This window comes from Podarcis cretensis (assembly GCF_951804945.1).
Source record: "Podarcis cretensis genome assembly, chromosome: 2".
NCBI lineage: Eukaryota > Metazoa > Chordata > Lepidosauria > Squamata > Lacertidae > Podarcis > Podarcis cretensis.
In genome coordinates this window covers 84,015,040-84,030,528 of record NC_137171.1, presented here as the reverse complement: position 1 = coordinate 84,030,528, position 15,489 = coordinate 84,015,040, and the positions used below count along the sequence as shown (strand labels likewise).

Below are 15,489 nucleotides of genomic sequence, written 5' to 3'. Positions count from 1 at the left end.
GCCAGCATGTCTCATTCATATAAAAACGGCAAACTAATTTTTCACTTTTAAAAAAAGAAGAAACAAGATTTTCAAAAAGTACTATTTCAGCTTACAAAAGCAAAACATGACAGGAAAGACAAAATATACCTTCATGTTTTCTATTGGATACTCTTGCAGGAGTTGGTTTTAAATGATAATGCTAAGAACCTACTGCTCCAATCTGTTTTCACCAGCGGTGACAGACTTTGAGTTTTAAAATTTTAGCGGCTCCCTGTGCAACACCAGAATTTGGCACCTCCCACCACTGCCACCTCTTTCCTTTTGTTGCTCGTCATTGCTGAAGTGTCCTCTGTGGCACCCTCTCTGCTCAGTGCCCAGTTTGGACAAACCAGTTGCACTCCCCTAAATCCGTCACCAGTGAGAGTTGGTGAAAGAGTTTTGCAAGAGTAAATGGCTGCCATCACTATTGGAAGAAAGGACAGCCCCCCATGACCTTGTCCAGCAGCACTCAATTAACGAGGACAGCACTGTGCATATTCCCAGATACTGACAAAATACAATGAAGACCAGTGGCATGATTCTCACAAATGTTATTCCCCTCTTTGTGATATAAGTACAAGTGGTTGCTTGTACTTATAATCATTACATCATCTGACTGGCTGCTGCTGATTGCCACGGATGGTTAGCATTGCTGAATTTTTGTGTGTGACATTCGTTAGAATAAAATAAAATGGTGGGAAAAGAGGTCTAGTCTGTAGTAAAACAAGCTGAAGAAAGCACAAAACATGTTTTCTCTTAAGCGGGACTGCCCAGCTCATAAACCTTGTATAGTAGTCCACCCATGGCTTGAAACACTACCGTGGTACCTCTAGTTACAGACTCGATCCCTTCTGGGGTGCCGTTCACACCCTGAAAAGTCCGTAACTAGATCGCCGCTTCTGTGCATGCACATGGCGTGATAGAGTGCTTCTGTGCATGTGCAAAGCGCACAGAACACTTCTGCGTACACACACGCGGTAAAACCCGGAAGTATACACTTTGGGGTTTGCCGCATTTGCAAGCCTAAAAGATGCAACATGAACCTAAAGCAACACAAGGTATGACTGTATTTCCTTTTGATTCTGCTTCCATGGAATTTCTAAACTGTGTAGAAGGAATCATGTGGGAGACTTTGTACATGGATGGTGGGCTGCATTTCTCTTAGTGGGATCCAAGCTGTGCACTCTTCTGGTATATCATTACTGTAGAAGTATGTCTATTAACCCCCCCCCCACACACACACAATGTCCTCTTCCAAGAAGCGCATATACTAATGTGGCTCATTTATTTTAGTTAAAAACTTCTTTAGAGTCAGCTTCAGAAAGGGATCTCAAAGCCAGTCTCACTCACTGCAAGCAAATGACACCTTCAACAAACAGCAGTGGCTCAACTGTATCCGTCAAGCCAAAGAATCAGTCTCTTGCGCATCAAGCGAAGTCCGGACACTTGATTCCGAAGACCCCTTACTAACATCATCGAGTACATCATCAAGTAGGAACAGAATACCCCGGCAGGAATCTAAGCTTGAGCAAATGGACCAATCAGACAGTGGGTCTGACTGTAGTATGGACATCAGTGAAATCAGCATTGACTGTGACCACATGGAGCAGACATACCCTTGGCAGACAGACAAAGAGATAGAAAGCAATGTCTGACAACAACCGCATAGTGGTCTTCTGTGTCTTACCTGTACAGTATTTGCATTCCACATATGGAACAAGAAGCACTTTTTAATAATTTTGTCACAATGTCAACTCAGTCTCTATTATATTTGTACCTTTCAACCATAGTACTGTAACTGCTGGTGTGCGTAATTTGATATGGCAACTATAATCCTGTGATAATTCTGTAAACGTCTCTGTGGCTGAGAGAGGTTATTTGACCAATTATTTCCAATGTCTTGCTGGTAGATATGACCTCTAAGCTACTATTTTTATGCATATTACATACCAAGAATCTCTGTTTTATAAAGTGCCCTATTTTGACCTCTCACAAGGCAACCACACACAAGGACATGAACAAAGCATTTTAAAGCTATCACATCTAGAAATTGTTTGTGAATGATGTGTATAGGTTTCAAAAAAGCTTGAAATACTAAAACTAAGAGTCTCATTGATTGATTGGTGACTTTCATCATCTTAATTTAACAGTTATGGCCAGTGCAGAATATGTATTTTCTCAGTACACAGATGCAAACTAAAAGGTCATTTGAAAGTAAGTTGTGTGCCAGTACTGAATCTTCAGATGAAAGTTCCAGTTTATATGGTGGTGTTTTCTGATAATTGGATGGTAGTTTACCTACTGTCCCATTTAGAATAAAGCATTAAAAGAGTAAAGAAGCTGAAACATCAAAATACTTTGTTTAAATTGCTGTGTTTTGTTTTATGTAGCCCTTTCTATGTGCACAGCCAGGCAGTTTGTATGCAAAATGGTGCTTCTAAAATATTAACATTTTAGCTGTATCTAATGTTATACTATTGGGACGCAGGTGGCGCTGTGGGTTAAAGCCTCAGCGCCTAGGGCTTGCCGATCGAAAGGTCGGCGGTTCGAATCCCTGCGGTGGGGTGCGCTCCCGCTGCTCGGTCCCAGCGCCTGCCAACCTAGCAGTTCGAAAGCACCTCCGGGTGCAAGTAGATAAATAGGGACCGCTTACCAGCGGGAAGGTAAACGGCGTTTCCGTGTGCGGCTCTGGCTCTGGCTCTGGCTCTGGCCAGAGCAGCGATGTCACGCTGGCCACGTGACCCGGAAGTGTCTCTGGACAGCGCTGGCCCCTGGCCTCTTAAGTGAGATGGGCGCACAACCCCAGAGTCTGTCAAGACTGGCCCGTACGGGCAGGGGTACCTTTACCTTTACCTTTAATGTTATACTGCCCTCAGGATAGCCATTTTGTGATGTCTACAAAAATAAGCCTTTCTTCTGTCATCCCAGTATCCACTGTGAAATATACTCAGAGTCGAGAGTGGATTTCATGGTCTTTATTCAGCTCATAGTGGTGAGGACGGAATGGAAGTCCCCTCAAAGTATCTGCTTTATATACATTATTTACACAATGGGCTGCACATGATTAGCTAATTCCGGAATTCTCCTGTAGGCCAATCAGGTTTTAGATTCACTTCTATCTGGAGCTGGATTGGGTGGCTTCTGCTGACCAATCATACTGCTGCATTGTTCTAGGACCAATCAGACTGCTGCATTCTGAATCCTATTGTTCTAGAACCAATCAGTTTGGATCCTATTCAACTCAGTACATAACACACTGCCTGCTCTCTTATGTGTGATTCACAGATAGACACTTCTATTAAAAGACCTGTATGGGGAAGCTGTTCAGTGTCATCCTCAAGGCCAGAATTGAGAACAAAGCTCAGGTGGGCTCCCCAGACTTCTGTAACAGGCTTACAGAAAGTTAGGACTGGGACTATACCACATGCTAATAAAAATGTTGATTTCTCATTGGCTCTGTTCAGAGAATTAACCTCCATGTTATTTGGTTGTGTTCTGGCTTAATTATGATTAAAGTAAGGGGTGACTCTTAATTTTATAACTATGGTTTGCAATAATATTTCTAATGCAACCCACCAAAGGAATTTTGCTTATTCAGCACACACACACATTGCATATTTGTTTCTATAGACATCTGCACACGGCATTCACTATTACTGCATCTCTAGAAACTCACACCTCAAAAAGTGTTTGACCCACTCTTTCAGCCTATTGGTCTGAAAATTACATTTGACTAGCTTGGCACCCTTAAAGTAGGTAAAAGGTCAATAAAATTTGTACTTATGAATCAAACTCTAATTTCAAATGTAAGGTTGAACAGTACTGTAATGCTGAATTTGACCCTTTCTAAAGAAGGGTCCTGAAATTTGCAACCTAGTGCACTGAAATGTTCTCTGATACCACTATTTCCATTTTCTGCACAGTATAGAGTCTAACGTCAGCACTGCAGAAGCATTGATATTGCCAAAATACATACTTCATACATTTTACATGTTTACAGAAAAACTGTAAGAGTAAATAAGATGTCAAATTTAATTTGTAAATATGTTCTGCTGTGTTAGAAGAATCGTGCTGAGATAATCGATAAGAAAGCAGGTTAATACCTATATTTTTTCAAACAAAATTATGGTCAATTTTACTTTATAGAACATATTTCTGTATGTATAGGTTTTAAATATAGTTGTTTTCTATTTCAGGCTTGTAATTTATTTTAATTGCTTCATTTTGGAAGTTGAGTATTAGCCAATCCAGAGTAAGTGGAAGTATTTTTCAAAATAGAAGGAAGTAGAAAGTATATTAGGATGTGAACTACTGAAATGACAAATACTTGCCAAAATGTTGGAGATACCGTGTAATGTCTTCATTTCTTAAAAATAATTGATGTATTGATTAAATCTCTCTTTTTTTGCATAATAGCCTTACACTGTTCTCAAAGCATTTCAAATAAATTACACTGAACGGTCTGCTTTTTAAATATATTGTTGCTTAATATGCAAAGCTAGAAAATCTCACTTTACAAGCTTTCTGTGATTTCTGACATCTGTTTTCAGTAATATTTACATTGATTTATCGCTAAACTGAGGATACTTTTAGTAATCAAAACTAATATAACAAGTTACTAAGATGTAAATAAATTAAGTAGACTTTTTCAAACTATATATTTTTTTAAAAAATATAAGTTATCTGTATCAGATGTAATGTGAAAAGTTACCAGCAGAAAGCAATGCATATTGTATTCCTATTAGAAATATTTTGTGTGGTATTCTTCAGCTTTAGTTCACGGCAAGGTCTTGCTCTTTAATTAGATAGACCAGAAATGCGGATTATTATTTTTTAATGATATTTATTAGAAGTTTCAAAAATTACAGAAAAAAGCAAACGAGAGAACAAAAAATTAACAAAACATACAAAAAAGGGAAAAAAACAAAAAAAACATAAAAACCAATACACCAATAACAATAAAAAACACACATCCAGTATTCCATATCTCCATCCTTCATTTACTTGTTTCATCGACCTCCTCATACCTCCCTTTTTGTATTCTAGTTTAGTTATTTGTTTCAGCAAATTCTTTCCATCTTTCTCAATTTTTATTGAGTAATTTGTCTTAACAGTCTAACCTATTAGTTTCTTTTTACAGAAATGCGGATTTTAAGACTTATGACAAACACCCTAAATGTGCTCCTCTGGATTAATTTATAACACTTTCCTTTTAGTTTTCAGTGTAGCAGCACAGCCTGGTTCTCCGACCGTTTGGGATCTTGGTTCAGTTTGAAAAATCTAAGAAAGTGCCATGGGGACCACTGCAGAAAAACTGGTGATTGCAAGAACCCCTCCCCCCCAAAAAAACACATACCCTCCCCAAAAGGCTAAAAACTAGACAAACCCACAAAGAAAACCACAGGCAAATAACAACAAAAACCTGAAAAATTAAAATGGGTGGAGCAGGGTAACTTAGTGGGTGCCAAGGATGTACCTGAGATTGCTGTGGTGGCCATGGCCACCACATTGGTAATGCCATGAATAGCATACATTTTTTAAAGTGCTTTTATTACAGTATCATATACATGCTATTCAAAGCCTACAAAGAGAAATCTGTTAAAATATTAGGCCCCACCAACTTATAAAAGAGGGTATCAGAACTATTTAAAGTGCTTTTTTGAGGGATGAGAACATCTGTGTGTGGGAAAAGTATTTGGGGATTAATTCAGTTGAACTGGAATTTATTTGAGTGGAATCTGTGAAGGAATTTAACTTAACTCACCTTCCCTACAATGAGTGTTTGGTTGCATTAGGGAATGTGGAATCAACCAGCTAATTTAACAGCTTGGGGCTGAGACCACACCCTTGCCTTATATTGTTTGTGGTCTTGGTGAAGCCCCTTTATTCCAACAACTCCAGATAATGTGGACCTCATCGTACTCTCCAACATTTCTCCAATGAAAATAGGGACATCTCATTCTATAACAATAATTTGACTATTTATACCCCACACATCTTATTGGGTTGCCCCAGCAGTCTAGGCAGTTTACAACATATTCAAAAGCATAATAAAACAATAAGCATTTAAAACAACTTCCCTATACAGGATTGCCTTCAGACAGCTTGGGGGTTGGATAACTCCATACCCTCCAACATTTCTCCAATGACAATTGGGACATTTTAAGGAAACGTGGGACATTCTGGGATCAAATCAGAAACCAGGACGGCTTCTCTAAATCAGGGATGTCCCTGACACTTGGAGGGTCTGCCTCATTGGAGAGAGAATACCACAGATGGGGAGCCACAATGGAAAATGCTCTCTCTCTTATTGTCACACTCCAAACCTCAGAGAAAGCACCCTGAGAAGAACTTGATGAAAACCCAAGTGTCCAGGTAGGTTCATATTGGGAGAGATGATCCAAAATATATTGGGCTCCTGAGCTGTAAAAGTTTTTATAGGTTAAATCCAGCGTTTTGAATTGCATTAGCTAAGAATGTACCTTTTCTGATAGGGCCTGGACAATTAAGATATTCTGGACACCTGAACACAATCTCCTGCTTCAAGGGTAGAGTCCAAATCCTGGTAGATACATACCTTGCAAATGTGTCACAGGGGCCTTATACAGTGGTACCTTGGATTAAGTACTTAATTTGTTCTGGAGGTCCGTTCTTAACCTGAAGCACCACTTTAGCTAATGGGGCCTCCTGCCGCCGCACTGCCGGAGCACAATTTCTGTTCTCATCTTGAAGCAAAGTTCTTAACCCGAGGTACTATTTCTGGGTTAGCCGAGTCTGTAACCTGAACCATATGTAACCTGAAGTGTATGTAACCCGAGGTACCACTGTATGGGTCTATTCCCTCTCTAGGACCAGCATGTCATAAACCACTGGCTACCTGGGACACGTCTGCTTTACAGCAAACTAAGGACACAATGGCCTCCATTGCCATTGCATAGGCTTAAACATCAGCGCATAGAATCATAGAGTTGGAAGAGACCACAAGGGCCATCGAGTCCAACCCCCTGCCAAGCAGGAAACACCATCAGAGCACTCCTGACATATGGTTGTCAAGCCTCTGCTTAAAGACCTCCAAAGAAGGAGACTCCACCACACTCCTTAGCAGCAAATTCCACTGTCGAACAGCTCTTACTGTCAGTAAGTTCTTCCTAATGTTTAGGTGGAATCTTCTTTCTTGTAGTTTGGAACCATTGCTCCGTGTCCGCTTCTCTGGAGCAGCAGAAAACAACCTTTCTCCCTCCTCTATGTGACATCCTTTTATATATTTGAACATGGCTATCATATCATCCCTTAACCTCCTCTTCTCCAGGCTAAACATGCCCAGCTCCCTTAGCCGTTCCTCATAAGGCATCATTTCCAGGCCTTTGACCATTTTGGTTGCCCTCCTCTGGACACGTTCCAGTTTGTCAGTGTCCTCCTTGAACTGTGGTGCCCAGAACTGGACACAGTACTCCAGGTGAGGTCTGACCAGAGCAGAATACAGTGGCACTATTACTTCCCTTGATCTAGATGCTATACTCCTATTGATGCAGCCCAGAATTGCATTGGCTTTTTAAGCTGCCGCGTCACACTGTTGGCTCATGTCAAGTTTGTGGTCAACCAAGACTCCTAGATTCTATAGCAATGTCCGATTGCATTCACTGTGAGTTTTTCCTCCGCTTGTGCTCAAGTCATCTCCTTGCCTGCTTCCTTATTCTCAGGTCCAGGGTATAGCAATTAGAAAAACGTAGGGTATAAAAACAATAATTAAATTCCTTAAAGGGCACTTTGAAGCACAGCCTATACCTGAACCAGAAGGTGAAGAGCAAAAGTCTATGAAGACTTCATAAACTGGGGCCTTAAATCACACATGCCAGGACCCAAAGAACCATGGCACTAGTTTTATGAGCTGGAGGGGCATGGGCCTGTTAAAACATTTTTTCCTTAAGCAGTAGCCACCTGTACACAATAGTAAACTCACTTGCAAACAGAGAGAACCTTTCACAAGCACTTTCTTCCATGGCATGGAGAATAGCTGTTAAAGTATGGGGTATAAGAATGGTGCTAGGAAAGTCTGTTGACATAAGTCTCAGTAGCAGGCAAGATTTGAGCCACAGATCACAATTTAGATGATGTGGGTTTTTTTGTTAAAAGTAGCACAGTAGAGAACACAGTGATGTTGTTAGACTGTTGCTGCCATCTGCTGGGTAAAATGTAAGTGATCTCCGGTACAATGGTACCTCTGGTTACGAACTTCATTCATTCCAGAGGTCCGTTCTTAGCCTGAAACCATTCTTAACCTGAGGTACCACTTTAGCTAATGGGGCCTCCTACTGCTGCTGCGCCGCCAGCGCGCAATTTCTGTTCTCATCCTGGGGCAAAGTTCTTAACCCGAGGTACTATTCCTGGGTTAACAGAGTCTGTAACCCGAAGTGTTTGTAACCCGAGGTGTTTGTAACCCGATGTACCACTGTACTACAACTAAGCTTTGTTAACATGTTACCCTGAATTTTTAATGGCACAAAACAAGCACAGAACTTTGCTATCAATCTGGAGGGGATAAAAAATTTCGGGGTTACATATTAATGTAAACTAGTAGCTTATTCTACTACTGTTCAAATTGAGCTATGCACAATGATTAAAATCTAAAAAGCCATTTTACACTTATATTCTACACCCCCCCCCCAGATATTTGAAGTATCCATTTTACAGTGAAATATGTAACTAGGAAAACGTAAAATGTAACTATGAAGAAAATGTTATTAGAATACATTGAAAAGCCTATTGTGTCCAACATTCTGTTCTCACCGTGGCCAACCAGATGCCTATGAAAGGAGACCACAAGCAGGACATGTGAAACCACACTCTCTAACCCGTGATCCCTATCAACTGGTATGCAGATGCATACTTTGCCTCATTTGGGAGGGTAAGCAGTTAGAAGACATACAATTTGTGACTAATAACCACATACAGAGTAATCCCTGGAAAAAATGCTAATCGCTTTTTAAAGCCACCCAAGTTGGTGACCATCACTGTATCTTGTGATTGTGAATATCGTAGTTTAACTATGTGCAGTGTGAAGAAGTATTTCCCCCGTGGGGTGGATGACATTCTTGTTAGGGATGATTTCCCCCTACTGGAGACAGGCAGGGTCAAAGTACTGTAGATAATAAGCTGTGGTTCTAAATGGACCAGCAAGCCACTTTGGGGGGAGAAGGAAGAACTGAAGATGGTGTTAGAGCTGGACCCAGACTATCTGGACACTTTGAGGTACTGTTGGGGTTGACCCTTTCTAGCAAGCTAAGACATACAGTGGTACCTTTGGTTGCGAACGGGATCCGTTCTGGAGGCCCGTTCGCAACATGAGCAGAACGCAACCCACGTCTGCCCGTGTCGCAATTTGCTGCTTCTGCGCGTGTGTAATTTTGCATGTCTGCGCATGCGCGAGCGGCGAAACCTGGAAGTAACCCTTTTTGGTACTTCCAGGTCACCACGGGACGCAACCTGAAAACACTCAACGTGAAGCAAACGTAACGAGGTATGACTGTAATTATGTGTAAGAACCAACATATTTGCATATGCTGCTTTTCTTTTGTAAAATAAACTTTACAGCTGGTCCAGTAGTGTCAGTTGATGGCTGGACTCCAGAAATGTAGGGTGGTAAGATTCCTGCTGAAAGGTACTGTGGCTACATTTTATACTGTCTTGCCACAAGACCTTACAGTACTAACGAGATGAGCCCTACATCATATATCCCAGGCATATATGATGTACAGGGTATAATAATAACTGGGGCAACCCAGTCAAATGTACAGGGTATATTAATAATAATAATAAGCAGCAGTAGCACCCTTATGTAGTTTGTCAATGTCTGGCAACTTGCAAGCTTCCAGACAAAAATAAAACCATTTATTTATGAAGCACTTGATCTTGATGATTATTACACCACAGAAAGTAATGCCAATTATGTGACAGCAAAAAAGGAGTATGCAGATGAGAACATCTTATCCTCAATTTCCAGAAACAGAAGAGGGTTTAGCTGAAAGAGAAGCTGCATGGCAGTAAGCAGGTTCTGCACTCCTCATCTGTGGGTACCCTTTGCTTGACACCCCCTGCTTTCTAAGTGACTGGGACAGATCCAGCACATGGAACTGCTGGCATTATATCTACTTTAGTCCTCAGAGGTAATTTCTAGACTACCTTCCCAAGAAAGCTGGAGTCGAATTCTCATGGAGAAAGCTTAATTAGCCAAAACATAAATTGCCACAGTCCTAGATAATTGAACCACACTTTCTGTAATGAATATGTCTAGAGATGGGTTTTTATGTCAATTAGTGCTATAAACTCTGATTATCCTGTTTAAGCATTATTGGCTCCCCTCAGATTTCTAACTAGTAAGTAATAATAATTATTAGCTTGTCTCTCAAAGCTGCGAAGCCAAATGATTTCTCTGCTGTAATATCATCTTCCTACTTACGGAAAAGGCAGACTAAGGGACATGGGAGTATACACAAGTAATCAGCAAGCAACAAATGAGTTGGAGAAGTACCGGTATCTCCAATATTGTTCTTTTTCCCATTTAATGTACTCACATTACTATAAGTTAAATATTATGGTTCTTCATTTTGGATGCATTATGAGCAACTAATGGTGTGCAGATTTGGGTCTATACATGTACCGATGAGTTTGTTTTAGAAATGTTTGATCAGTTTCTTCCCTGCCCTGTTGATTAAAAATTGTTGCCATGCTACCACATCCACAAGTTTAAATGTCATTTTAATTTAGAACCATTGCCATCTCCAGTTCAATTCTTGCAAACAGTAATGCAGGATGGAATCCACACCTGGCCTTTTCCTGGACACAACATTAAACCGCAGTTTAAAATAAACTGTGGTTTAATGTGGGCATTTGCTTTGCTGCTTCCCCCTCATATGTCAGGTGGGAGAAGAAAAAAGTCAAAATCTGGATTATTGTGAAACAATAAGTCAGGCTTCTGGTTTGTTTTTCTACAGCCTACAAGCCGAAGCAAAAGTTGGTTTTGGGTTTACTACACATGATTTGATGGAAACAAATCAAGAGCCTGGGTTAATGTCACAACAACCCAAACTCTGGGTTGTTTTCTAACCACGTTTTGGAGTTTTGGTGGTGTGTGGGAAACACACCGGAAGACATATTGTATATCGAGGAGGCCTAGTGGCCTGTCACAATTGGTCCTCCATGCCACCCATATAAGGCCTTCACTGCTCTTTTGGGCAGCAGTTGGCTTAATTTTGCAAAATTGTGTACCTTGTTCACTTGCCAACCTACGTATCTACAAGAGAGAGTGTACGGCTGTACCATCTTGGGAGGAACCCAGCCTAAACACCTGCAAGAGACAACAACTATATGAGAAGGATCCTATGATTAATGACCTTGGAGGCTTATAGTTGGCAGCTCTAGCCCCAATCACATGGTCCACCCCAGATGTAGGCAATATAGTAAAATTTCACATTGTACAACAGGCAATTAAGCCTATGAAAGCCCCTAGGGTTCAGACACAAGGGCACAGACCTGCAGGCCTTGTCACTTGGTGGCTACAGAGGAGTCCACCCCGCTGCTGTATTTTTGGAGCTCCCAGCAGCTGTACAGAGGTGTTGCTAGCTTGGTATGGCATAATCTACCTGCTGTCTAATAAATCCTAAGATTTCTCAACCACTTGTGTGTCTTCTGCTGTTTTTGAATCCCAGAAAAAGAACTCCCATGCCTTTGACAAGACAGGTGGTTCTCTTCACATCCATATGGGTAGGATCAGAACGGTGGCTACAAGGAGAGAGACTGAGCATGCTATATTTTTCCTGGAGAAATTTAAAAGACTGGAGGTATCCCTCCCAGAAACCCAAGAAGAAAAGGATGCAGTCTCCAAGTAGAAAGCTAGGCCTTTATTGAAATACAAATACACATAGGAACAGCCTCAAAAATAAAACTTCCTGTTTTGCAGCAAACCTGGCAAGTCATCCTCTCAGATGCTTCGGGGTTCCAGATGGAGATTAATGGGGGGTAAGGGGCATGTCTCCCCATACCTTTTGAGGGTATCGAAAGAGCACAACCCGTGGTCATCCATTAATGCCTTTTTTTTTTGTTTGTGAGAGGGGCGCTGGGCTCAATGGCTCTGTCCAAGGACAGCCCTTGGTAAGTTGTGGAATACCTTTGAATTCGGACATAATTCACAAATGGAAAGGCACCCCCTGAAAATATCCTGATTTATGCTGAAGGAGAAAATCATATGTGTGGAAAGGTTTGGAAAGAATGAAAGATGCTAATTTCTGCTTTGTTTGAATGGTGGAAGGAGGGGAGAGGAAGCAATACTTTAAGTCATGTCTCTCCCCCCCCCCCCCCGGATCTGTGTTATCTACCCTCCCCTAAGAAATGGAATGCAAATTTTTCTGGAAGAGCAAACTTTAAAGATATCTCTTCACAATGGATTTATTTTATAACTAAGGACTTTGCCTGGATGGAGAGCAACAAGCTTAAGGGACTTTTGAGGGATTTTGACCACCCCTTGGAACTTCGTATTGTAAAATAAAAATAGTAAAGAAAAAAAAATTGATAACAACTGGATTGACTGTATGTTAAGCACTCGGAAGAGAATGGTCTGTGGAGCTGGAGGTAATGGAACTGAGGATTGGCAGGATGGACTGCAGGAAGATATATTAGTTTAGGGGGGAGGAAGGAGAGGAGATTTTGTTGAGATTACATCAGCTCACCCCCCTGAAGCTGGAAATAAGAACAGTGAAAGGGACGGGATGGACCACAGTGTATACGATCTTGAAGGCTTCTGAGACTTTCAGACAGAAAAGAATAGATATGGATTGTATTTATTTATGAATAAGATGGTTGTATGTAAAATTGAGGGTTACATTTGGCAAAATGTGAAGGGTGAGAGATTGGTAATGTTTTTTTGGGGTATATTATATATTTTTACAAGAAATTCTAGGGGTTTCATTTTCACCCTCTGCATGCACCAGTGTGGCTGAGTTGTTGATTACAGGGGCCAGATGTCAGACAGCAATGCTCAAGGCAATGTTAGGGAGGAATGTGTGTATGTTGTCTGGGAGGTTTCTTCTTGATTTAGGTCTTGCATGATAACCAGTTCAACTATGTTTTGATTGTCCAAAGGTACAGGCACAATCTAATCCCTTTGAAATCTCGAGCTGATTTGGATAAAGTTACACAAAGCTTCACTAGGGTAAAAAGTGCAAGGGACTTCATACAAGTCAACTAAGGACAAGACTCCTGCCTTCAACCATCCAGCCTAACTGTTGGTTTGGGGCCAGGAGAGGTGCTGAGGGAGCAGTGGAATTATAATTACCTTTAGGCATTTTGTGAACTAGAAATCCAGTAAGTGGAAATGAACAAAAAATGCACTCTAAATGAATTAATGAATTAATGTTTTGTTAAGTAAGATATGTGGTATCTAAAAGCCCACTGCGACAGGGGATTAGAGTTCAAAACATAAAAAAAAATTCTTTAAAATATTTTCAACAGTGCATCTTGATTTGTAAAAATATAAATTTGAAGCTATGTTTTTAGGATGTTTTGATTCCATTCTCCTACCATAATTATTTCAAGAAATACTGAGTTTTACATGGGGAAAAAATAAAAAGGGAGGCATATTCTAAAAGCATGAGGACAACTACTTTGAGATATTTTGTACGCAGTGTAGCAGATCTTCCTGAGTATTTTGATAAGCTTTACGTTTGTAGCAATTTGCTTGAAGAGAAAATATGTTTTACCCTAGGCTAGGGAGATGAACCAGCAGAGCAAGAGCTATCGCTTGTTGTTTCCTTTTCTCTTCTGCAGCAAAAGGGCTGTGTGGAAGGAAAAACCGAAATGCCACCATTTCCTGTTACAGTTCTTAATAATAAGCACAGAAAAGCAATACTTAATTGAAAGATGCTTCATATCCGACAGTAGTGGGCAAGACGGCGGGTGTCCCTCAGGTCCCGTCCTGTGCAGGATAGCGAGGAAGACAACTTTGTGCGCGTGTAGTCTTGCTTTTAAAAGCATGGAGCCCGGGAAAAGGCGCCGTTCTTCCTCACCCAAGGAAGGCCGGGCCACCATATTCCGGCTGGTAAGAGGAGGGAAAGGGAAGAAACTGAATACATGTTTTTGCTTGTGCACCGTACAGAATGTAACGCTGAGGCAAGGGCGCCTCGAAAGAGGGCTGAGCGCTCTATCTCAACACACTCCACCAAGCCCTTCGGCCATTTTCGCAGCAAGCCCAAGGGCGGGCCTTCGCGCATTTATAAGCGGCGGCGCTGCGCACCGGTTGGCTGCAAGTGAAGGAGAACAAGCTCCTCCTCTTTCCTGACGCCCCACCGCCATGTTAGAACGAAGGGGAGGGAGAGAGGAAGGAGGAGTGTCTGTGCTTTGTATGGGAGGGGGCGGCGGCAGTGGCGGCGGAGTCGTGCATGGCTTTGAGGAAGGGGCGGCTCATTGGCGGGACAAAGATCGCCAGCGCGGTGTAGCAGTGCGGGCGGCTTCATGGCGGAGGCCGCGGCCATGAGCGGCCGCGGCGGCGAGCGAGTGCCAGAGCAGCCTCAGCGGGCGGAGAACAGCAGCGGCCTCTCCGGCGGGGAGAACCGAGCTGCAGCCGCCGACGCGGAGAACGCCACACAAAATGGCGGCCGCCCTGAGAGGAGCAGGAGCGACGAGGAAGCGCCGTTCGGGGCCGCCGGCGAGGGCAGGGGATCCCCGCGCGGGGACCACCGCAAGGGCAGCGGCCCCGAGGCCCCCGAGCAGCAGCCCCAGTATAGCGATGGGCTCCCCAGAGCCCCCGAAGACAACATGCCCCTTAAGAAAAACTTTCAGATCCCCAGGAAGAGCAAAGAAAAGAAAGGTGGTTCCCTCGCATCGCATCCCTCCTCCCCCCCTCCCTCCAGCCCCAATTCCTCCCTTCTCTCGCTTCTCGCTCCACGTAGCCACATTCGCGACACAGCTGAATGCGAGGAGCCTCTCGCAGCCGCGCTTAAGGTGGTTGGCACGGATGAGAACCTTATTCTCCCCTTCCGAAGCTGGGAGGGGGGTGGGGGTGGGGAGAGAGAGAGGCGTTTGGAAAACAAATACCCCCCCCCCAAAAAAAAACCCCAACTCGTTTTGTTTTGAGATGGCCGCTTTAGAAGAGGCTGGATACGGGTGTGGTGGGGTTTTTTGGCCGAAGGGGGGGGGTGGGCATCATCCGCGCCAACTCGCAGAGAAGATGGTTCTCTGGAAGGGCGCGCGGGAAAATGGCTCGCCGACTTTTGCGCGCTCTGCAGCCGAGGAGAGAGGAGCATCATCCCTCCTGCAGGGTAGGCTGGCTGGGGCGCGCTCACTTCGGCGAAGTTCTCTTTTTCCGCCCCTGATGAAAGCCGTGTATACCGCCCTCGCGTTGTAGGAGGGAAGCGGATGCCGGCATCTCGTGCCCTGGCGAGGTAGCGCTGTTGCTGCTTGGTTCGACTGATCTTATGT

General features: G+C 42.8%; 2 protein-coding genes across 17 annotated transcripts in view; both read left to right on the top strand.

The window, feature by feature from the left end:
* The window catches only part of ARHGEF3 (Rho guanine nucleotide exchange factor 3), a 110,548-nt gene extending 106,064 nt beyond the window's left edge, over nt 1-4,484 (top strand). For 9 of the 10 annotated variants that reach the window (XM_079965054.1, XM_079965051.1, XM_079965059.1 and 6 more), the window contains one exon: nt 1,315-4,484. In XM_079965054.1, coding sequence (XP_079821180.1) covers nt 1,315-1,676 — 362 coding nt within the window. In that variant the 3' untranslated portion in view covers nt 1,677-4,484. The remainder of the gene's footprint in view (nt 1-1,314) is intronic. The other variant, XM_079965052.1, reaches the window with a different exon arrangement.
* A 9,883-nt stretch (nt 4,485-14,367) lies between these two features.
* TASOR (transcription activation suppressor) overlaps nt 14,368-15,489 on the top strand; it is a 73,162-nt gene continuing 72,040 nt past the window's right edge. For 2 of the 7 annotated variants that reach the window (XR_013835707.1, XR_013835708.1), the window contains exon 1: nt 14,369-14,878. Coding sequence is in view for 5 of the 7 variants with exons in the window: in XM_079964958.1 (XP_079821084.1) it covers nt 14,524-14,878 (355 nt within the window). In the remaining 2 variants the exon portion in view is untranslated. Of the gene's footprint in view, nt 14,879-15,489 lie in introns of all 7 variants that reach the window. The other 5 variants (XM_079964957.1, XM_079964955.1, XM_079964958.1 and 2 more) reach the window with 4 other exon arrangements.